We start from the raw sequence: 23,420 nt of genomic DNA on the forward strand, positions 1-23,420 counted from the left end.
CTGAGCTTCCCAGATGACTGAAGTTTGCTGGTCATAGCCTCAGAAAAAATAAAGCAAAATTACTTAGTATTTCATCCTGCTCTTGGAGTCTACATTTTATTTCCACAGAAGCTCACAGACTTTGTTGTTGTTATTGTTTGTTCTATTTTAACTCTCCAGACCCAACAAGGGTAATGGTACCCCCTTCCAGTATGGATGTCACTGTTGGAGAAAGCATTGTTTTGCCGTGCCAGGTGACGCATGATCACTCACTAGACATCGTGTTTACTTGGTCATTTAATGGACACCTGATAGACTTTGACAGAGATGGGGACCACTTTGAAAGAGTTGGAGGGGTAAGTATTAATATCAAACTATCCACAGGAAACACAGTGTGCAAATGAACTTCTCGAAACTGACTCAGACTAACTTGTTTGGACCAAGTTAACAATATATTTAAAGTTACTATTTTAGAATTTTGTTCAAGTAATCTTATGGCAAGAAACTCTTGGTTAATTCCCGCTCCTTTTTGCACAATAAATGTGGCATCACTCATTGAACAACCCTGTATGGCAGGACTGCTCTCTAAGTGGCACCAATCCTACAGGTTAATTATTCATTCCTGTGTATGGCTTAGAAACTAAGGGTCACAGACATTGGATGACTTGCCTTGGCCTCATAGCTACTGAATTGTGGAACTCTGCTTAAAACTTCAAATCTCAAACTCTATGTCACATATCATATCATATACCCTAGAATCTGATTAAGAAAATAGCTTAAAGATAGATTCCTTCTGCTTTTAGGCTGCTAATTAAACTCCCTTTGACCTTGTAGAAGGCTCATCATTGTGAATTTAGGGTTTTCTTTCTTGAATTTGAAAGTCTGATTGGGTTATTTACTATCTCCAGGTAATTTGAATTCAAAATGATTGGATTTTCAAAATGCCTTACTTTCCATAACTGTGTATTATCATTGAACACATAACAAGAAGAGGTTAAATCTGGAAACAATTTATGTCTATGACAATCATTGTCAAAAAAAAATTTTCTGCTCTAACACAGCTCTATGGTCCCATTGACAATAAAGATTGACTCTGGCTGCCATTGTTATGAAGGAGTCCAAGCAAAACATAGCAGAATATAAAAATGGGGCCCTGACTTGAAGAGCCCTCCCCACTTTCTAGGCTGCCATAAAAATCTGTCCACCCCCTTTATGTTGAGAATTAGTGGCCTAAAGTCATCCATATGATATAGTGAGAGCATATTTTCCACCCAACTACAGTACTAGCCCTGTTCATTACATTCTTACTACCTTTATCAAACAGAGTTTTTGCAGTTGAGTCACAGAACGCCAAAAACAATTTCAATGACTGTTGTCTCAATTCTGTGCCAAGAGTGGTATCTGATTGGTACAACTTTAAATGGCACAGGAAAGAAGTTAATTCGTTACATCAGTGGATGCCTGGGTTCACTAGGGATTATCTCTTGGGACCCTGGTTGAGAAAGGCTATATGAAATTGCCAAAGTAAACCATTCTGGACCTCTTTCACATGGTTCAGCTTAATAACTTTGGCTAAGTGAGAGAAATATTAACTACTTCACAAAGACATTGGAGATATTGAATATCTTGAGGTCTAGGAAAGTACATAGCCCAATGTCTACCACAAAAGAAGAATTGATAAACTTTAATGGTGGTATCAACTGAAGGAAGGGTAACATTGATTGTAATAACAGGAAAGTATAAATCGAGAACATTTGGCCGGGTGCGGTGGCTCAAGCCTGTAATCCCAGCACTTTGGGAGGCCGAGACGGGCGGATCACGAGGTCAGGAGATCAAGACCATCCTGGCTAACACGGTGAAGCCCTGTCTCTACTAAAAACTGCAAAAAACTAGCCGGGCGAGGTGGCAGGCGCCTGTAGTCCCAGCTACTCGGGAGGCTGAGGCAGGAGAATGGCGTGAACCCGGGAGGCGGAGCTTGCAGTGAGCTGAGATCCGGCCACTGCACTCCAGCCTGGGCGACAGAGCGAGACTCCGTCTCAAAAAAAAAAAGAGAACATTCTTCATAAATGAAGCCGAATGTTCTCACATTAAAACCAATTTCTTGGGCAGGAGAGAGATTAAAAATGCTAAATCTCAGAATGGTGCAAGCACCAACCAATCAAAACAGATACCTGAACAATCGAAGTGGATGTCCTACCATTCAGACACATGTAGCCTTTCTGCCAGAATGGTGCCAGGGCTAAGGCAGAAACAGCAACACCCTAATGAAGTCAAACACTGATGACCACCTTTTTGTAGAGACAGCCGTCCATAGAGCTGCTCACATTCATCTTTCATATGGGAAATGTCTGTTTCCTCTGTTAAACTAATGCTAACACTAATCAACTCCTGCTGAGAAATACATAGAAAATTAAAAACAGCACAACCACATGTGAGATCTAAGTGTATTAGCCACTAGGATCATTAATGTCTGTGGAGTCAGGACTTGACAATAGAAGAGAAAAGCAAGTGCAATTCTGAAGTCAAGCCTATTTCAGTTTCAGCTTCCTGGGTCAGCATGGTGGAGATGATGTTTGGTATAGAGTTAACCTATGGAGGTTTTAGGAAAGTTATTATTTCATTGCCCTCTGATACCCCCATCCCCACTGAGTATTCTGTCAGGAACACAACAGACTGCAGTGGTGGAAAATAAGCAGCTGCTGTTGTTTTCTTTGGTAGGAACATAAAAAATGTAGATCTTAGTTAATAGTTGGGTCTGGATGACTTCAAAGGGAAAGAGAAAGTTATTGTGGTCTGCTTTGATGAGACTCTTACCTCACTCCTATTTTTTTCTTTGTTTCAGTTTTACTTTAAAAACACAAATCCAGTCAAAATGTGTAAATAACTAGAGTACTTTCTAAATCACAAAATCAAAATTTTCTATTAATAGGTTGCTGTACTCTGAAATATCCAGGCTACAAGTTTCTTTGACATTTAAGCCTTTGATGAATAAAGTGAATTAGTGAGATGGTGTAGGCATTTCCCTCAGGCCAATGTGCACCTTCCCTGCACACATCCCCAGGGACATATTTTTTATTTAAACCTGTATTCAAAGTCCCAATATGTGAAATTTCTTAGGTAAAGTAACAATAATCTTAATAATGATGATAATAGTGATAATTCCTTATATTTGCAAAGTGATCATCATTTATCAAGTACTTTCTTATATACACGTGACCCTTGAACAACATGGGTTTGAGCTGTATGTGTCCACTTATATGTGGATTATTTTTCTACCACACTCAGATTGCAAATACAATATTCATGGGATTTAAAACCCACATATATGGAGGACTGACTTGTCATATACTCAGGTTCCAGAGGACTGACCGCATGACTTGAGTATGTGCAGATTTTAGTGTACTATGGGTCCTGAGTCCAATCCCCTGTGTCTACCAAAGGATGACTATAATAGCTCCTTAATCCTCACAGAAATCTTGTCAAATAGGTTAACAGTTATTTTCATTTTATTGAGCAATTATAAGACTTGATCCGTAAACAGTGGCATCTGGATGAGAAGCCAAGTGTTACAAACAAAAGACGTTTTGGGTTAACATACCATAGCTTTTCCTGAATTAGATTTAGCATCTTTGACATGTTTGTTTCACAAAGAAAATGGATCATGGCCATCAGTAATAACAGTTTAGAGTTAATCTATGCTTCACAGTTTTCAGAAGATTTTCACATACACAGATTATCTCATTTGATTTTCACAACCTAGCACGAAGGTCAATAAAGGTCTTTCAAAAGTCAGTAAATTAAGGCCAAGAGAGATTAAGAGATTTAGGTGAAATCACAGAGCAGGAATCAGCCCAAGACAGCTAAGCATCAAAACTGTAGCTCTTCCTTCACTCCATGCTTTGGCATCTCTTCTAATCCTATTTCTAATTGGCAATTCTCTCTCTTCCATTATCCTGTGAATGTGACACTCTGTGCTGAAATGATGGAGATAACCAAGTACATATTAATTTTGAAATAGCATGAGGATATGGTCTTTCTGGATGCTAGTCCAGTGTTATCGTTAAGAACAGGGACTATATGGGTTCAAATCCTGGCTCTGCCATTTTCTAGCTACATGACTTTAGGCAAGTCTCCTAACCTCTTTGTGCTGGAATTTCGTCATCTGTAAAATAAGGATCACAAGAATACCTGCCTCAGAGGATATGTGAGTATTTAGTGAGTTTAATATAAGTAAAGCACTTAGAAGCTGCCTGTCATATAGTAAATACCATTAAGCATCATCCATTACTATTGTCATTGGAGAAATAGCAACAGAAGAGTCTGTGTCAATTTCCTATTGTATAATTTGGAATGGGAAAATGAAGGAGGGCCAATATATCCTAAATTATCTTGTCATCCATTACGGGTTTAGAATGAAGTGTAGGTTTTCAAATCTGGCCTCTAGAGTGGTCTCTTCCTCAAGCAGCTATTCTCCAAACTTTAGATTAACAGAACTGTGAACCAAACTCCAATGTGTAGCAGTGTTCTTCAGGTAAAATGCTGCCTTTGTGATAGCCTGTGGAATCATCTCCTCACATTTATTAAAAGTACTGTGCTGGCGAACACTGTAGAAATATTTCTGGGGTACATAGACATCCAAAGCAGGATGTAATTAGTCCTATTCATCTGCTAATCAAACATGCATTTGGCATTTGGAAAACAAATTAGCACTGTTCCATACTAGGTGGTACGAGATTTCCTTGGAGAATCTGGTCTTCCTAATCCTTTAATTCAAACCTGGAAGCAATAAAAATGCTGGCTGTAAGAAAGGGTTGTGAGGTAAAATGCAGATACGTCCAAATGTGGGCTTGCTTCCATTTTCCAAATACAGAGTTCTAAAGTATCAGAATGCCAACCAAGGCTATAGGCTGAGGGCATTTCTGAAGAAATTCACAAAACTAGATCAAGAGCCATCATAGTGCCTAGTACTTATGTAATATATAAGTTACGTCCTTCCAACGTGGGTGGCAAACTGCTCCAGAGACTCAGAGAAGCCAGACACCTGAGGTCTTGTTGAAGATGTGTTCTGAAAATGTTGCTGTTCTTATCTCTCAGGCAGGCTCACATATTTTTAATAGGCCATGGCTTGCATCACTAATGTTTTCATCAGCCAGTGTAAAATAAATCCATTAGTCACAGTGTCCTTCATGTGATAATGATATTTAGAGCTCATTAAAAAAGTAATTGTAGCCACTTTCCCCTACTTTATCAGCAGGATTCAGCTGGTGATTTGATGATCCGAAACATCCAACTGAAGCATGCTGGGAAATATGTCTGCATGGTCCAAACAAGTGTGGACAGGCTATCTGCTGCTGCAGACCTGATTGTAAGAGGTATTGGATTTTGTTGTTGTTGTTGTTGTTGCTCTTGAAATATTTTCATGATATCTACTGTAACACAGAGTTCCAAAAACCTCAGTGGTTTAGAATTATGGGAAAAAGTCAGGTAGACGCTGAACATTGTAAACAGTGGCTAACAGTCCACAGAAGTTTCTGGTGCATGTACAGTTCCTCAGTAGGGGTTGTCAGAAAATGCACCGAACACAGCCAGTAACTTTACACTAAAAGGATAATTGAGTAAATCGAGTACCCGATTACAGCTGTTGGAGTTGATATGACCTTCTAGAACAAATTTAGGTGAACAAAAGCAGATAGTTTAAAGAGTGATTAAACTACCCCTTTTTATTTTCATCTGGGCTAAATTGAATTAGTATAACAGCAGCTCAAGTAAAATCATCATCAGGTTTATCCGAGTTTCCTTTTTTTCCCTAAACTTCACAGTGCTGTTCAGTTTCTAAAACAGGGTTTTGGGAGAGGACACTTCCTGACTGCCTGGGATATAGTAAATGAGCTGAGAGTTGATGTAAATACTAACGTTTTTGAGATTCTCTTGAATATTATCAGCATGACCTAATTTGGACCTAAGAGCTATGACTGCCTCCCCACCCGCCCCCCGCTGAGCAGCACCAACTGAGTACATTCCAAGCCTCAGCAAAGCAGTTGGCAATGGAACTGTAAAAGGACTTTTAAGAAATATTTTTAAATGAAAATTAAAATCTTCACAAACCAGTGTACATACCAGAATCCAACCTATGCATGCTCAGGGGTTTTCTATAGCATTAAAAGAGAGGCCAATCCAGACATCAAAATAATCTCTTGGCTAGAATCTCCTTCATCAGAATCCCTAACTGTTGGTGTTCAGGCATCTTTGGCCAGCTGACAGAGTGCATGGCAAAACTTCGAATGCAAGAAAATAAAAATTTAGGGTATGAGAATTGGAGGCAGGGTTAATCTGCATGCACAGAGAAGAAGGTATTATTGGAAGCCATAAAGAGTGTTGCTATATCCTCTAGGCATAATGTAAGGGGGGGAAATGTGTGGGAGTTAGCAACTTAAACTAATTGTGAAGAGAGGTTCAAGAAAAATGGTGATTTCAATGTGGCTGCTTTGTTCCCCTTTAAATTGCCTTTAAAAAACCTTTCAGTAACAGTGCAGACAAGGGCTAGAAATGAGAAAAAACTTTCAACCTAGGTAGATCTGCCCACAGAATAACTTATAGAAATGTGTTTATTTCCATTTCAAAATACACCAGGCTGGTCTGCCCTCCCCTTGGGGACAAAAGAATTCTGTTGTTGAAAATGTATCCTCTACTTAATTAGGATAATGTTCAGATTAGCAGTTAAAACACCAATAAATTAGACTAATGAATATTTAAATCAGTAATACTTGAAGTTCTTAAATGATATTGTATACTTCATTTCACAGAAAATAACATTAAATACCAGGAGGAATTTGCAAATGCAGTCTAAAAGAAAATCTAATCAGTTAATAAGGCCAATAAATTAATATGCCGTTTAAAACCATAATTTTTCATGTTATCTTCGGCTCTGCCCTTGCAGTTCTTCTTGTACATTACAGAGGGGGAGGCAGGAATGTATTTCACCACCCTGAAAGAGATTTTCATATTTGAAACCTATAGCAGCTTTGAGTCTTGGCTCCAGATTCTTTGATTTGCTGAGGCCTGCTCTATTTAACCTATAGCACTCTAATGGCAGCCAGAAAGGCCATCCTTCCTGAGGGAGAAGCAGACCCCAGAATCAGACTAATCTTCCCTTTGCCGTTGCCTGAAACAAAATCTTCTACATGCCCCTGAGTTTGTTATCATTTTGTTCAGAGGACAAACATTTGTACATTTTTCGTTTTGAAAGAGGGAGTCAACTTCCCTAAAACAAAGTTGGTAAACATTCTGTAAGGTCATATCTATGCATGGGTAGGAGCAGGTGGCAGGAAGATAAAAAAAGAACAAACAAATCCAGGAAAGTACCATCTTCTCTCCAGAGGCCAAATTCATACCAGCCCTTCATTTCCTTCCTATAGAGAGGCCAACAATGGACTCAGATATTTCCTATCGATTTAATTCTTTGAAGAGTTTAGAGGGAAACACTTTTCTATTTGTGGTACTTAGATTTTAAAGGCCATCAATGCAGCATCCATAAAGAAAAAAGGTGGGCAATGCTTGGATGAGAAAACTGGTGAAAAAAATTATATTGTCTTCAAGACTTTATCTGGTTAAAAGGGGTCCCAAGACCAAAGGTTACATTAGCTCTATCTAGGTGACATTAGACTGACATGCTGAAATGTCACCATGGAAAATTAATCAGTTCCAGGATACAGATTTCCAGACATTTTATTCAGGAGTGGGAGGGAGAAGATAAATTTAGTCTCACCTGTGGGTCTATAAAAGTGATTTTTAAAAAAGGAAAGAGAATTTAGGGCATCACGAAACGGTGAAGGAGTGAATCCTAGAACAAAGTCTAACTTCAGGAAATTGCTGTTAACTTTGCACTGCTCTGTGAGAGGTCGCTTTTTTCCCTGTCCCTGTGACATGGCCCGATAGTGTTTGGGTAGTACATTTGATTGCTAGACTGGGGATTAGCAAATCCCTCCTAGGAACATCTCCTTATGCCCGTCTAATGGGCATGAGGTTTGTCATTATGTCCCCTCACCATCATCTTCCCTCCTGAGGTGGTCAATTGTACCTTGTTAAAAATGCATTTAACTGCCTGGTAAGAGATTTTCATGTTGGAAAGTGGGATAGCTGCGGGTCTTTGCTCTGGCTCTGTTGATAGTTTGTCTTTGCCTGCCAGCTGCTTTCCATCCCTCTAATTCTTTATTAGTTTCAAGCCTTCATTTAAATCTGATTTCCTCCCCTTTCCATGGTTTAAGTACATGGACAGAAACAATGAACATCAGGAAGAGAAGCAGAAAAATACAGGTATGACTTGCAGAAACTACAAATGAGGGTCTTTAGAATAAAGCCCAATTTTGAAATTGCTTTGAAGAAGGGAGCGCTTTGACTCTTGCACACCGGCCATTTTCACAGCAGTTCCCTTGCACGCAAGTCTGTGCTCATGTGGGATGCAGGGTTGGGGGTGAAGAGAGTGCTGGTAATTACAGTGCAGCAGAATGTGCAGAGCAATACTGTAACTTTCAAAGTTTTAAAGCCATTTGTGCTTAAATCTATATTCTCAGTGGTAGAAATAACCATTTCCAGCAGACTATACTCTTTATGAAATCAGGAGCAATATCGATTTGTTCTCACTACCGTATCCTCAAATAACAGTGTCTGACCCATAGTAGGAACCTATAAATAGATAATGAATTAATGAATGTGGGCTCTTATGGTGCCTTAGTATTCCCTATTAACATTAAGTATTCAATTGTAATTATTTGTTTACCTATTAGTTTTTCATATTAAACTGTGGGACCCTAGAAGGAAGGGGCTGTGTCTCATTCTGTGGTTTCCAAGCCAAGAAAGTTCCCAGCACATAGTAGGATTCAAAAAGGATTTGACAAGTGATGAATCTGTGAATGGGTAAATGAATGAATGGGTCAATGCCCCACTCAAATATGTGGATCCTTTAATTGGGTGTTTGAATACACTGTTCCAGTTCTGGGGGTCTTACTCTTTCCCAGGTCCTCCAGGTCCCCCAGAGGCTGTGACAATAGACGAAATCACAGACACCACTGCTCAGCTCTCCTGGAGACCCGGGCCTGACAACCACAGCCCCATCACCATGTATGTCATTCAAGCCAGGACTCCGTTCTCCGTGGGCTGGCAAGCAGTCAATACAGGTACCATATTGGATGCTTGGTTTAAAGACATTGGGAACTCAGCGTACTGGACACAGCACTGTGGCAAGGAACATCTAAGTTCTCATTCAGACACTACTACCAATGATATATTGTGGCAGTGTTTCCTAAACCTCAGCCCACTGTACTATTATTAGTATTTTTCTTTATATCGAATCACAGTTAGGTTTTTTTAAACTCATCCTAAGGAATAGTATCTGTGAAATGGTATGTCCGGTCCAGATTTGGTAGCTCACACCTGTAATCTCAGCACTGTGGGAGGTGGAATTGGGTGGATCACTGGAGCCCAGGAGTTCCAGACCAGCCTGGGCAACATGGCGAAACCTCCTCTCTACAAAATATACAAAAATTAGCCTGGCATGGTGGTGCGTGCCTGTAGTCCTAGCGACTCAGAAGGCTGAGGTGGGAGGATCGCTTGAGCCCAGGAGGTAGAGGTTGCAGTGAGCCGAGAAGACACCACTGAACTCCAGCCTGGGCGACAGTGAGACTCCATCTCAAAAAAAGAAAAAAAAAGTCTGTTGTGCTGGTTGTATATATATTTTTCCTAACACACATTAAAAATATATTAGTTATAAAAATAAAATGCATCAATCTGTATAACCGAAAATCATCTGTGTAGCATTGTGGTACACTTTGGAAAGCAGTAGATTCTGCTTGAATAGTCACAGACTTTGTAAAGTTTACACAGTGCTTTCAAAAAACCAATAACTGAGGATTATAGGGCGCCTCCTCACTTGCTGCCCTTTTTTTTTTTTTTTTTTTTTTTCTGAGACACGGTCTCACTCTGTCACCCAGGCTGGAGTGCAGTGGTATGATCACAGCTCACTGCAGCCTCGACCTCCTGGGCTCAAGCAGTCTTCCCACCTCAGCCTGTTGAGTAGCTGAGACCACAGGCACAGGCCCCCACACCCAGCTAATTATCTAAAATTTTTTGTAGAGACAGGTCTTGCTGTGTTGCTTAGGCTGGTCTCAAACTTCTGTACTCAATCTATTCTCCTGCATCAGCCTCCCAATCTGCTGGGATTTCAGGTGTGAGCCACTGTGCCCAGACCCACTTTTTTAGATGGATAAATTTGGGAATAAAAAGACATGAGATGTCTTTTTAACCAATTTTACAAATTCTTTGAAACAAAAATTGTTAGTAGTAGCACTTCCATCCTGTTTCCCTTTATTACATTTATACAGCACTTCCTATTTTTTAAAAGATTTCACAGTTATTTCTCTTTGCATCTAAAATAATTCTTATACCATCCCCACTTCTGTCAATACCTCCAAATTGACTCATTTTCTTATTTAGGTTTCATTTAACGGTAAATTGGATGAACAAGTAGTTATTACAAACATGATACACACTCCTCTAGACAGCAAAGGTAGGCTATATGGCCTTGATGTTTTGAAGGAGAATATGCCCAGTGTTGCGCAATTCATATGAATCTTGTTGATTTTAACCCCAGTTTGTTTTATCATTTTTGTTTACCAATCCTTAGAAATGGGTTTCTGTGTTTCCTACTGTAATCACTGAGTCACAGGTGTGCTTTAAGAAGGAAAGATGAGAAAAATATGAAAGTTAGGAGATGAATTCTAGTCCTGACTGCTAATCAGCTGATCTCTATACATCTTCGTTTTCCTCTTCTGTTAAATGGACACGATAAGAATTGTTTAAGAATAAATATAGGCCAGGTGCAGTGGCTCACACCTGTAATCCCAGCACTTTGATAGGCCACGGCAAGTGGATCGCTTGAGCCTAGGAGTTTGAGAGAAGTCCGGGCAACATGGTGAAATCCCATCTCTACTAAAAATACAAAAAAACAGACAGGCATAGTGGCATGCACCTGTAGTCCCTGCTACTCGGGAGGCTGAGGCACAAGAATTGCATGAGCCTGGGAGGTGGGGGTTGCAGTGAGCCGAGATTGTGCCACTGCACTCTAGCCTGGGTGTCAGAGAGAGAGAGACCCTGTCTCAAGAAAAAAAAGAAAAAAAGAATAGAATACTTTTACCTTTCTCAGAGGATAGTTGAAATAATGTGTCTGGCACTACATAATAAATGCTGAAACACATGTGAAGGGGTGATAGTAATGATTGAGTCGCGTGGCTTGGGGCCTTGTGGACTGCGTGTCTTTTATGATGTCATCTGCTGGTATCTGATTAGAGTGTGTTAGTTTCACATACAGAGATAGTTCTGAGATTACTTCACTGAAACAACTGTTGATGCAGCTAATATCAGAACACCTACACTGCTCTGAATGCAATAACCATAAGGATGGGTGGATGTTCCTATCTTCCTAATGTAATCTCTGCATTTGTTTTCTGAGAACCTATGAAACAGCCACCATCTTTTGTTGTCTTTCAGTCCCAGAACTCATTGATGGGAAGACATTCACAGCAACCGTGGTGGGTTTGAATCCTTGGGTCGAATATGAATTCCGCACAGTTGCAGCCAATGTGATTGGGATTGGGGAGCCCAGCCGCCCCTCTGAGAAACGGAGAACAGAAGAAGCTCGTGAGTAGCACCCGGGATTCAGATCATCTGTTCTGCCAGCTGCTGTTCCTTAGGAAAAGGCTTTGAATTCTTGCTGCTCTTCAGCGCTCATGCTGCTCTGTGTTAGCACACCCTTCACCTCAAATGATTATAATGGTAGAAATCAGGCCAGGAGAAGCCCAGCTGAGCACGCAACGGGTTTCAATCCAGAGTTAAGCTTCCTTCATTAGGTCCCCCTGTACAGCAACAGGCACACTGCGCTTAGTCCTCTCAAAAGCCAGCCCTTTCTTCATTGGTTCATTTGTCACCCAGATTCTAACAGGATTTCAAAAAACAATGCCCCACATTTCAAATAAAATTATCTCACATAAGTAACTAATGGCAAAGAATAATTTCTGGCTGCTCTGGGCACAGCAACCATGGGTTAGTCCTGCTTAGAATAGAAATAAGAAATAAACTAATTTCTTCAGAAATGTTCACTGAGATTTTCTTAGGGTATAAACCATTCCCAGAAATGAAGTTTCAGAACACCGTGCTAATTCAAACAAGACTAGCCAGCAATTTAGTATGGCCCTCTGCATATACAGCTTGAATGAGCACGGGGAGAGAAGAACAAGTTCATCGGGGTCAGCCGTACTTTTACTTAGCTGGTGTAAAGCAGGAGGCCTACATGTGCAGTCTTTATAGAGTTCCCAGCTGTGGAGAGGCCAGTGTGTTGAAGGAATAAAATAAGGTCTCTACACTCCCTACAGTAGGGAGTTCTGACCCTACTCTCAGAAAAGCAAAAACTCATCTAGATCTATTTGATTGGCTTTAACCAAGGAGACATAACCAGTCACCAGCCACATGCCCCAGTGAGACGTTTTTAAATGCGGCCCAGAGCCTTTCAGTAACATGATGACAATATAGCTAGTCCCCTGCTTTCTTTTCCCCTTCCAAAACCATAATTGAATTAATTCCCCTCAGCAGTCCTCAGGTGGAAGCTCGCATAATTTCCTCTCTTTTACAGAGAAAACTGGGGATCAAAGAGGTTAAGCACAGTGAGCCAGGGGTCAACCTCTGTCTGCCACTTCCTTCAACACTCAGATCAAAACTCTCTTCCTCCGAGAAGCTGTTCGCCCACCTCAGCTCTGGGCAGGCCGCTACTCCAGAAGGCCCCCTTCGTTTCTCCATGCTGACTGTACCGTACTCTGGTTGTCCACCTTGCTCTAACTGTGGTGCAAGCGCTCTTCCCCTCCAACCAGAATGGAAACTCTGCCTGAGCAGAGCTTGTACTGTCTTTCCTTTGTGTATCATCACGTGGCTAATAATCGCAGAACCAAACATTAGGACCAGACCTCAGTCCTTTCCTCCCTTCCGGAACCCCTCAACCTCTAGGGATGGAGCTGAACAATTGGTCAGACATGTCAGATAACACGTGTGCCTTGTTGAATGAGAAACAGGTAATTAATAGCAGTCTCCTTGGTACATTTCACTTCCTCGAGCTGACGCCGTGGGTCTCTTGACAATGCTGTTGCTGATCTCCAAAGACAAAGGGGTATGCCTCAAAGTACTCATTGAAAGTGAGTCACCTCTGCCAGGCAACCTTCCTGACCCTCATTCACCTTTGCCGCCTGACATGACTTGTTTTTTGTCTCCATGTGCAGTCCCCGAAGTCACACCAGCGAATGTCAGTGGTGGCGGAGGCAGCAAATCTGAACTGGTTATAACCTGGGAGGTAAATGAATCACAGAACAAAAGGAACGTACATGCATCGAAGCTATTTTTTTATTTTCCTCCATGTTAGACATAGCTGGGAACTTTCCTCCTCTGCTTTTAACAGTGAAAATTCATTTGAGTGCAGATACTCCCTCTCACGTAGCTAATGGCTAGCAGGAAGGATGGTGCTTGCCTATCCATCGTTGAGGCAAGTTTTAATTCAATCCATTACAGTAAAAACAGTCATGAAGGGAAGACAACACAAGTTACAAAAAAAAAAAATAAAGAAGGCTGTTTCACAGAAAACTGGTTTTTCTTTTCTTCTGAATTGCGGCATGGCCAATTGATTTAAAGCGTCTGCCAGCACTAGAGTCAGTGCACCAGCACAATTTCCTGGCAATTGGCTTTGCTTCCAGAAGGGGCCCTCTTTTAGGAGGTATTTTTTAAAACAACCTGGGAGAAAGTTAGTCACCAATTTGTTAAAAATTGGCTTTGAGAGAAGAGGTGGGAGCTTTAGAAAGGGTTCTTCATTTTTTTGAAAGATTCTAAGCAGCCCCAGAAATTAAAATATTTCATTTAGCCAGAGCACAGCAGTGAAAGAAATCACTCATCCCTCCAGCTGAACTCTTCCCTCTGAGAGGGAGGATCTTCAGCCAAGATGGTTTTTCTTCCTTCAGTGAGATCTTTTGTCTATGTGGCAATGGAGGAAGCTTAGTATTAGAGGATACGTGTTGGAAATACTGTTTTTCAGGAGACCGATGTCCAGTTGTGTTTTTTCTTTACAATCATTTCCAACCATTTCAGAGCTGGGTCTGCCCCATCAAAGAGCAAGCTCTGGACTGCAGATCTTCATTACGCTTTCAACCCTGCCCAGGACCTTATAACTGTTTAAGACAGACTGACTGCAAGCCCTAAATTTAAAAGACTGTTAACAAAACCCCAAATAAGATGGGTGGAGAAGGATGTAGACAAGAATGTTACGAGGGAAACAAAAACAATTTTTGCATTGGAATCAAACTACTATGATTTCTGAAGACCATCTCCCTTCTTTCCCAGACGGTCCCTGAGGAATTACAGAATGGTCGAGGCTTTGGTTATGTGGTGGCCTTCCGGCCCTATGGTAAAATGATCTGGATGCTGACAGTGCTGGCCTCAGCTGACGCCTCCAGATACGTGTTCAGGAATGAGAGCGTGCGCCCCTTCTCTCCCTTTGAGGTTAAAGTAGGTGTCTTCAACAACAAAGGAGAAGGCCCTTTCAGTCCCACCACAGTGGTGTATTCTGCAGAAGAAGGTATGGTTTATGCTGCCTAGATCATTGACTGTTAATATTTCTTCAATTCTAAAATGTGAATTTTAGGATGTACAATCAATTTAGCATGGTACATATATATTGAAGGCATACCTGATTTGAGAAGAGGATAATGTAAAAACTGTGGTTCACTGTCCACCATGAATCTCTTAAAAAGATTGCAACTGCTCTGTACATGAAAACACATGGCTGTCCATTATTGATTCCATTGCTAAGGTCCAGAATTGCAAGTACCATATAAGATCTTCATATCTATCTATATGTTATCATTACTTTCGAAAGAATTTTATTTTTGACTTTAAGTGAATATCAGAATATAATTTGCATTTTCTTACCACTTGTATTTTCATAAAGCATATTGTACTTGTGGCTCATGCCTATAATCCCAGCACTTTGGGAGGCCAAGGCGGGCGAATCACCTGAGGTTGGGAGTTCAGGACCAGCCTGACCAATATGGAGAAAACCCATCTCTACTAAAAATATAAAATTAGTCGGTTGTAGTGGCACATCCCTGTAATCCCAGCTACTCAGGAGGCTGAGACAGGAGAATCACTTGACCCCAGGAGGCGGAGGTTGCGGTGAGCCGAGACCGCACCATTGCACTCCAGCCTGGGCAACAAGAGTGAAACTCTGTCTCAAAAAAAAAAAAAAAATTCTCACTTATTAAAGAAAAGAGTAAGCCATGAAGCAATGTGATTGCACTCACTGTCATCCATACCATCATTATGTTTAACATTTCTCACACATTATTACCACTTCCATGCTATCCCTGCTGTCAGGATGCCTCTCACACAGTCTTCATTACCATTGGAGTTTGTCTGTGTTGTTTTAAAGCTGATGCTCAGAATGGGACCATGTTAAAACATCTGAAAGGTGAATCATTGATTTAGAGTCAGTGAAGATGCAATAACTTATTCCCAGTTAGAGAGATCATCCTCTTAGATTCAGTAGCCCTCCATGATCTAGCTGCTGCCTTTCTGTCTGACTCAGCTGCTGATGCCTTTCCCTGCATATTTCGTGTTCCAACCATTACCAAAGGATTTACATTTATTCAAACAAGCTTCAGCCCTTTGCATAGGCTTCAACTTCTCTTAGATAATAGTTCATGTCTCTGGATTATGAAAATGAGAGGAAAAAGGGAAAAGGACAGTCAGCTGACATGACTAATATTCAAGAGAGCTGGGTGACACTTCAGGTTCACACTGCAATCTGTATGATCTTGGATAAGTCACGTATACTCTCTGGGCCTCAGCATCTTTGGTTGCAAAGGAGAGACTAGACTGACTGTTTCCCAAATTTCAGTTATTTTTGACAGATTTCTGCCATAGCTGTGTATACCATTTGTATGTGTTAACATTCTTCTTTCAATAGTCTTCCTTAAAACAAAAGTTAGTGGCCAACCACAGTGGCTCATGCCTGTAATCCCAGCACTTTGGGAGGGGGATGTGGGAGCATAGCATGAGCCCAGGAGTTTGAGACCAGCCTGGGCAACATAGCAAGATCCCAGTCTTTACCAAAAAAAAAAAAAAAATTGCCAAGCGTGTTGGCACACATGCATGTGGTCCCAGCTACTTGGGAGGCTGAGGTGGGAGGATGGCTTGAGCTCAGGAGGTCAGGCTGCAGTGAGCCATGACTATGCCACTACATTCCAACCTAGGTGACAGAGTGAGACCCTATTTCAAAAAAGAAAAAGAAAAGCAGTTTAGCCATGTCATAAGCAATAACATTTGTGAGATGCTAATTGAGAAGGATCTGTGTTAAGGGAATTGCTGGTTATGAAAACTTGATGCTTAAACTTAAGTGGTCCTTCTCTTCTACCCACACCTAAATTCAAAACCCAAACACTGGACAAATATTCACTACTACCAACTGCAGCTATCAATCACTGCTCCTCTGCAAAATAAGGGTTTGGCTTACAATCATTAAGGATGATTCTATAACCATGAATTTTTTTACCTTATAATGCTATTACCTACAATCCTGTCCTAATATAGCTGATAGAGTAATAACTATCTCCATATTCATCTACAGAACCCACCAAACCACCAGCCAGTATCTTTGCCAGAAGTCTTTCTGCCACAGATATTGAAGTTTTCTGGGCCTCGCCACTGGAGAAGAATAGAGGACGAATACAAGGTTATGAGGTAGGCAAGACATATGTGCCTTGGGTCTGAAAGAGAATTTGTACCCCTTGATGAGTCCTCCAAGTCACATTCTTATAGGAAATGACCCACATTCCCACTTAGAGGCATTAGTTTTAGGCCTGGCTTCCAGCTGAACATTGATGGAAGCATTGAATACTCAGCTGTGAGACTACCCTTTGTCTGTGTTATATTCCAGAGGTATTTTTCGAAGTATATGCAAATCTAAGCATTTATGGGATGGTTGGCAAAATGAGCTTTGACTTCTGATAATGCCCAATAATGAACGAGGGTTGTATCAATCTACCATCTCACTAGGAAGCTGAGGACAAAAAAGGGACCCTTCTTACGGTGGATAATTTCTCAGGATATACGAAGTCCTTTGTCCTGATAGCTCTGCTCATGATGTGGTATAGAAAACTAACTCCATCATAAGAATCTGCATACAAAATCACCTGATAACATTGGAAATATCCCCATTGGGTATGGTTTCCAAGGTCTTTCTGTTTATTTTCTTAGGTTAAATATTGGAGACATGAAGACAAAGAAGAAAATGCTAGAAAAATACGAACAGTTGGAAATCAGACATCAACAAAAATCACGAACTTAAAAGGCAGTGCACTGTATCACTTAGCTGTCAAGGCATATAATTCTGCTGGGACAGGCCCCTCTAGTGCAACAGTCAATGTGACAACCCGAAAGCCACGTAAGAACAGATTTGCTCAGAAATATTTTGGGGACTCATCACACATATCCCAAGTTTATTCCTTATCCCCACCTCCCAATGGTCATTTGCATACTAATTAGTAGCATGTGGATTCAAATTTCCCTCAGCATTTTAAGTGAACCTTTCCGTATACCATGCAAAATTCATTGCTCTGGAGGACAGAAAGAGAAATGTTTTTCTCCTTACTGGGAAGGGCTACTTCTTTTAGCTATAAATGTTAGGCGACCAACTGAATCTTTTTCCATTTGCAATGCTGTATCTCATCAGATTTTAGTGACCTTGAAGACACATATTAGTGCAATAGCCCATTAAATTGCCTCCACTCTCGAATTCTAGTAAGGAGATATTCCTCAGAATCAATTGAGACTTAATAATCTGTGACTTCGTATATCTTAATTTTTTTATAGCACCAAGTCAACCCCCTGGAAACATCATATGGAATTCATCAGACTCCAAAATTATCCTGAATTGGGATCAAGTGAAGGCCCTGGATAATGAGTCAGAAGTAAAAGGATACAAAGTAGGTAATTTCTTTTTTGCAGAGGCACCTAATCCTGCTGTGAGTCGGGGAAGTCTCCTCCATGAATCATACAGTTGTCTGCATTGTCAGTTTCCCTGGTGATGCTCTGCTACCCTGTAGGAATCGCTGCCTCCTACATGGTTTGATCTGAGTTGTAGTCTATGGTCAGGATTTAGACAATCACCTTAACTTTAGGTTCAGGCAGCATCAATCAGAAATGGGTAAAGACCCTGTGTTTGGGTCTCCAAAAATACCCTGAAGAACCACTTTTTAAACATTTCTACTGTCAGCTTTGTTTTGCTCCTGTCTCAGTTGTGTTTTTTTTTAGTCAACTTAGTAGCCTCCTGATATTACCAATGATTAATCATTTTTGTTCATATGTTTCTATAGTCAAAAGAGTTTTATATAAAGAAAAAGAAAAAAGAGAGCAAAAGCAGCAAAATTGGAGACAATGTTTGCCTGACCCCATAAATGTTGGCCTGTCTTTAATGAGAAAATGAAAAGAACATGTCTGTAGCCTTGTTGCAGCAATTAAAAGGGGTTATAAATATCTTGCAAGGTTTCCAGCTACCTGTTGCTACCTAACAAACCAAGGGAAGCTAGGGGCTAAAACAGCAACAATGTATCATTTTTTATGACTTTGCAATGTGGATAGGGCCAGAATGGAAAGATTTTAGGGCTGGAATAACTAAGATGCTTCTTCACACACTTTTGGCTTCTTAGGTGGGATAGGTGGGAAAGCTGAGGTTGGCCAGTGATCATGCTCCCCATGAGGTCTCTCCCCACGGATAACTTGGGCTTCCTCACAGTATAGTGACCTCAGAGTAGTCAGACTTCTTACATAGTGTTCAGCTTCAAGAGGAAGAAAGCAGAAGCTGTCAGCCCTTTTAAAAGCTAAGGATGAAACTGGCTACTATGAGGCCAGCTCAGATTAAAAGGCAGGGAAAATGGATTCTACGTCTTGTTATGAGAAGCAGCATGCATGTGCAGAGAGAGAAGGAACTGATGTAAACCAAATGCATGCAAACCAGAGCATGCATGGTGAAGACTGTGACTGCACTGAGAAGACTGCACTGAGAGGACTGTAACTGCATTGAGAACATGCATTGAGAAGACTGACCAGGAGGCTGGCTCAAAACATCTGAACAGTGAATGAACTGAGGATATACCGCTGGATTAAAAAGCCTCAGAAGCATGATAACCACTTCACATATCTGAAGGGCTACTATATGAGATGACAAGTAGAATTTTCCCTCAAGTTTCCAAGGAACAAAACTATGGTCAATGGGTGAAGGCTACATGGAGATAAATTTTGGCTCTGTTTTGCCTTCTAGTAGTCAAATCTTGTAAAAAAAATGAACCCTCAGAGGGTTCCCCATCACTGGAAATAATCAAGCATTACCTGCATCACCACCTAAAGAAAGGTCAGAAAGGGAAATATAGTGTGAGCATTTAATCATATAGCATTTTGTTCCCATTAGTCCTAGAATGTTATGAGTAAATGACTTTTAAAAAGCATTTGCGAAACCACAATCACTGGGTGATGCTGACAATGTTCTTGAACTCCAGTGGGTTTGTATTAATTCTTCAAAAGAAAAATGGTTGTTGCAATTTTGCAAGTCCCAGTTTTCATTACAAAAGAAAGAGTATAAACCTGGGACTGGTTGCATGTGCCTATAGTTTAAGCTACTTGGGAGGAGAAGGCAGGTGAATTTTTTGAGCCCAGAAGTTGGAGTCCAGCCTGGGCAATGTAGTGAGACCCTGTCTCTAAATAAAAATAAATAAATAAAATGGAAGATTATAAAACCAAACCTAAGATTTTGAAATGTTTTCAGGCAGAAGAGCTTGGAAGTCAACATTTTCCGGAATCTTGTGAAATGGTCTTTTATCTACCACAAAACAAATGAAAGGATGGCAAAGGCATGCCTACTAGATAATATAAATGGCAGAAGCATGCAGGGCGGGAGTGGTAGCTAACTAGAGAGTGCTGCTGTCAAAGCGTACCAGCTGCTACTAACTTCCTGCCTCTGTTGCCTTGTGAAAAAGTGAGCACAATGCCCTAAACATGCCAATGCTTCAAAGATGGCAGCAAAAAAGATTGTTATGTAAAATCTTCCAATTGTAAAATGTTGGCAACACTTCTAATTTTGTTTAGTTTTGCTTTTAAACAACACTAGAGGCAGTGGAATGCAGACCACGTAAAATTGCTATGCAGTCTGAACTAAGCCTGCAGGCTGCTGGCTTGTCACATTTTTGCACAGAGATGTTGAGAGTAGGCCATAGGTAGTGCTGTCAGGCACTAGGTAAAGAACCTAGGATCATCAGAAAGTAGTAGGCAAAGCCAGAGCTGGAATTGGGATTTGACATAGAAGGTGGCAAAGCCTTGGATAATGTGACGAGAGAAGGACTTGGAAGACCCTCCCTGTCATGGACTATTTTTCCTTCATCCACATGGCACAGTGACTTGTATTCCACTAGTAAAGAAACACTCCCTAAGAACTCATCTACAGAACTGTCACTGGGTCCTTTTCTAAAACTAAATCTTTCTAGGAGGGTCATATAATATACAGCAGAAAGAGATAGGAGTCTGAGCATGGTAGTGCATGCCTATGGTCTCAGCCACTCTGGAGGCAGAGCGGGGAGGATCAGTGGAGCCCAGGAGATCAAGGCTGCAATGAGTTATGATCATGCCACTGCACTCCAACCTGAGATAGAGAGCTAGACCTGTCTAAACTGTAAAAATAAAAAAAGAGATAGGAAACCCTGTTTGGGGTCCTCTATTGGCTATGTGACTTAAGGTAAATCGCTTAAACTCTTTGGAACTGCATTTACTTTTTTATTAAAAGAGAAACTTCTAGTGTCTTCATTTTTCTCTGACCTTTTATATACCCTATATCCCTAATCAGCCACTCAGCTTTCAGTTTTAGCTTAGAAGCCTTCCCTGATGGGCAGAGATAGATCCCTTTATTTGCAAGATTTTTTTTTTTTTTTTTTTTTTTTTTTTTTTTTTTTTTTTTGAGACAGAGTCTCGCTCTGTCACCCAGGCTGGAATCCAATGGCACCATCTCAGTTCCCTGCAACTTCCACCTCCCAGGTTCAAGCGATTCTCCTGGCTTAGCATCCCAAATCATTAGGAATACAGTTGTGCACCACCACACCCATCTGATTTTTGCATTTTTAGTAGATGGGGGTTTCACCATGTTGGCCAGACTGCTCTCGAACTCCTGGCCTCAAGTGATCTGTCCACCTTGGCCTCCCAAAGTGCTGGGATTACAGGCATGAACCAACGCACCTGGCCTACTTGCAAGATTTTTTTATAGTATAATACTTTCCGTCCTCTTGGGTAATTGTAATTAACTGACTTGCTGTGAATCCCCAGACTGGGGGCTTCCAGAGGACAGTGCCTGAATTGTCACTATTATTTTTCCAGCCAAAGATGTGTTCACTATAGTTGTATTAGAATGGAGATTTCATGTCCTGAACTAAATTATTAACCTCTTAGTGTGAAATAATATAAAAGAGTTTATTTGATCAGTTTTATCTATGACAAAAGAGATATGAGGTGGGATAGGTTGGAAGATGAATGAGGGAAGAGAAGACTAAAAAGAAAAGAAAGAAGGCAAGAATGAAGATCAGGCACGGTGGCTCATGCCTGTAATCCTAGCACTTTGGGAGGCTGAGGTGGGCAGATAACTGGAGGTCAGGCCTGGCCAACATGGTGAAACCCCATCTCTACCAAAAAAAATACAAAAACTAGCCAGGTGTGGTGGTGCACCTGTAGTCCCAGCCACTCGGGAGGCTGAGACATGAGAATCGCTGGAATCTGGAGGCAGAGCTTGCAGTGAGCTGAGATCTCATGGCTACACTCCAGCCTGGGCAAGAGAGCAAGACTGTCTCAAGCAAAAAGAGAGAGAGAGAGAGAGAGAACCATGAAAAAAAAGCAGATGTGATGTGGGCAGAATTGATTTCACCAAAACAAGGGAGAGAGTGGAAAAAAAAGAGAGAAAAAAAAATTCCTTCCAGGTACACCCATAGAACAGGAAGACAAAGCACAATAAAAATGTAGAAAGCGTAAGGAGTCCCTGGGAATTACACATGTTCCCTGGGTGAACTTGTCACTAGATTTGAAGTTCCTTTTCAGGTTACTGCTGAAAGAAAACGAATAGGCCAGGAGCTACCTAAGCTATTTCAGGCAACCAGGCAAATGTTAGCTGAGCAAGAAGCAAACCTAGATAATCTTTTTTTTCCCACCACTTTACCGATGATAGGAAAACTGAAGTCTGTTGAGTGTAGTGACTTGGAGTGCCTTCAGCTTTTTCAAGGGCAGGGATCAATATGTAAGCTGATGTTTGCTTCATGAACTGTGTCTAAAAGATTATAGCCATTTTTAGAAGAAAAATTGGGTAATGATTATTATTTAGTTGCCACTTATTTATACTCATGCTCCCTCTCAGAAACTCTCATATGGCCTTGCGTTGGTAGCATCTTTCCAAAAAGGTCCTTCTGACACTTATTTTCTCAACACTTTTGCAGACATCTAGAAGATTCATTTGAACAGTATAGAATCAAGCAGGGTATGTGATGAGAATAAAGCAGGTCAAGACAAACACAAGGGCATCTCACCTTCCAGGAAATATCTGCTGGGCTTAGTGTAGGACTTAGGGAAATGACTTATTTTTATAAGAATAAAATAGGTTGGGCACTGGGGCTCACGCCTGTAATCCCAACACTTTGGGAGACCAAGACGGGTGGATCACCTGAGGTCAGGAGTAGGAGACCATCCTGGCCAACATGGTGAAACCCTGCCTCTACTAAAAATACAAAAATTAGTTGGGTGTGGTGATGGGCGCCTGTAGTCCCAGCTACTTGGGAGGCTGAGGCAGGAGAATCACTTGGACCCGGGAGGCAGAGGCTGCAGTGAGCTGAGATTGAGCGACTGCACTCCAGCCTGACAACAGAGCAAGACTCTGTCTCAAAAAAAAAAGAATAAAGTAAAATATTGGAGCAAATTAAAACTAGAGAGCTTGGAACCATTTCAGATCTGTGCAGCAGACCAGGTGATGTAACCTATTTGAACCATGGATTGACACTTTTTTTCCAAATGCGATTTTTTATGTTGGTTCATTGTATTTTCTAGATCCAGACTATATCTAAATATTAGTGGCACCTCCATGTTGAGAATTTTTCTTCTAAGGGACAGAAGTGATGGATGTGTGTCAAGTGTGTGAAATGCTACAGAAACCACATGTGTTGGCAGTGGAGAAAAGAGTGGGTAACAGGGTTAGACCAGATGGTAGGAAAGGACACTTTCTGAGTTCCTCTTAATTTCCAGCTCAATCACTCCCCCTTCTTTTTAGGGATGGTACTGGAGGAGCC

At 41.0% G+C, this 23,420-nt stretch overlaps 1 protein-coding gene across 1 annotated transcript in view; it reads left to right on the forward strand.

Annotated features, from left to right (window-relative positions):
* LOC104657379 (contactin-4) overlaps positions 1-23,420 on the forward strand; it is a 153,100-nt gene that overhangs the window by 119,701 nt on the left and 9,979 nt on the right. Inside the window, exons 3-11 of the mRNA XM_030920845.1 lie at positions 160-335; positions 5,231-5,351; positions 8,994-9,152; positions 11,521-11,670; positions 13,296-13,366; positions 14,404-14,638; positions 16,688-16,800; positions 17,317-17,503; positions 17,932-18,044. Of these exons, the coding sequence (XP_030776705.1) occupies positions 174-335; positions 5,231-5,351; positions 8,994-9,152; positions 11,521-11,670; positions 13,296-13,366; positions 14,404-14,638; positions 16,688-16,800; positions 17,317-17,503; positions 17,932-18,044 (1,311 nt within the window). The 5' untranslated portion in view covers positions 160-173. The remainder of the gene's footprint in view (positions 1-159; positions 336-5,230; positions 5,352-8,993; positions 9,153-11,520; positions 11,671-13,295; positions 13,367-14,403; positions 14,639-16,687; positions 16,801-17,316; positions 17,504-17,931; positions 18,045-23,420) is intronic.

Source organism: Rhinopithecus roxellana, chromosome 1 (genome assembly GCF_007565055.1).
Source record: "Rhinopithecus roxellana isolate Shanxi Qingling chromosome 1, ASM756505v1, whole genome shotgun sequence".
Classification (NCBI taxonomy): domain Eukaryota; kingdom Metazoa; phylum Chordata; class Mammalia; order Primates; family Cercopithecidae; genus Rhinopithecus; species Rhinopithecus roxellana.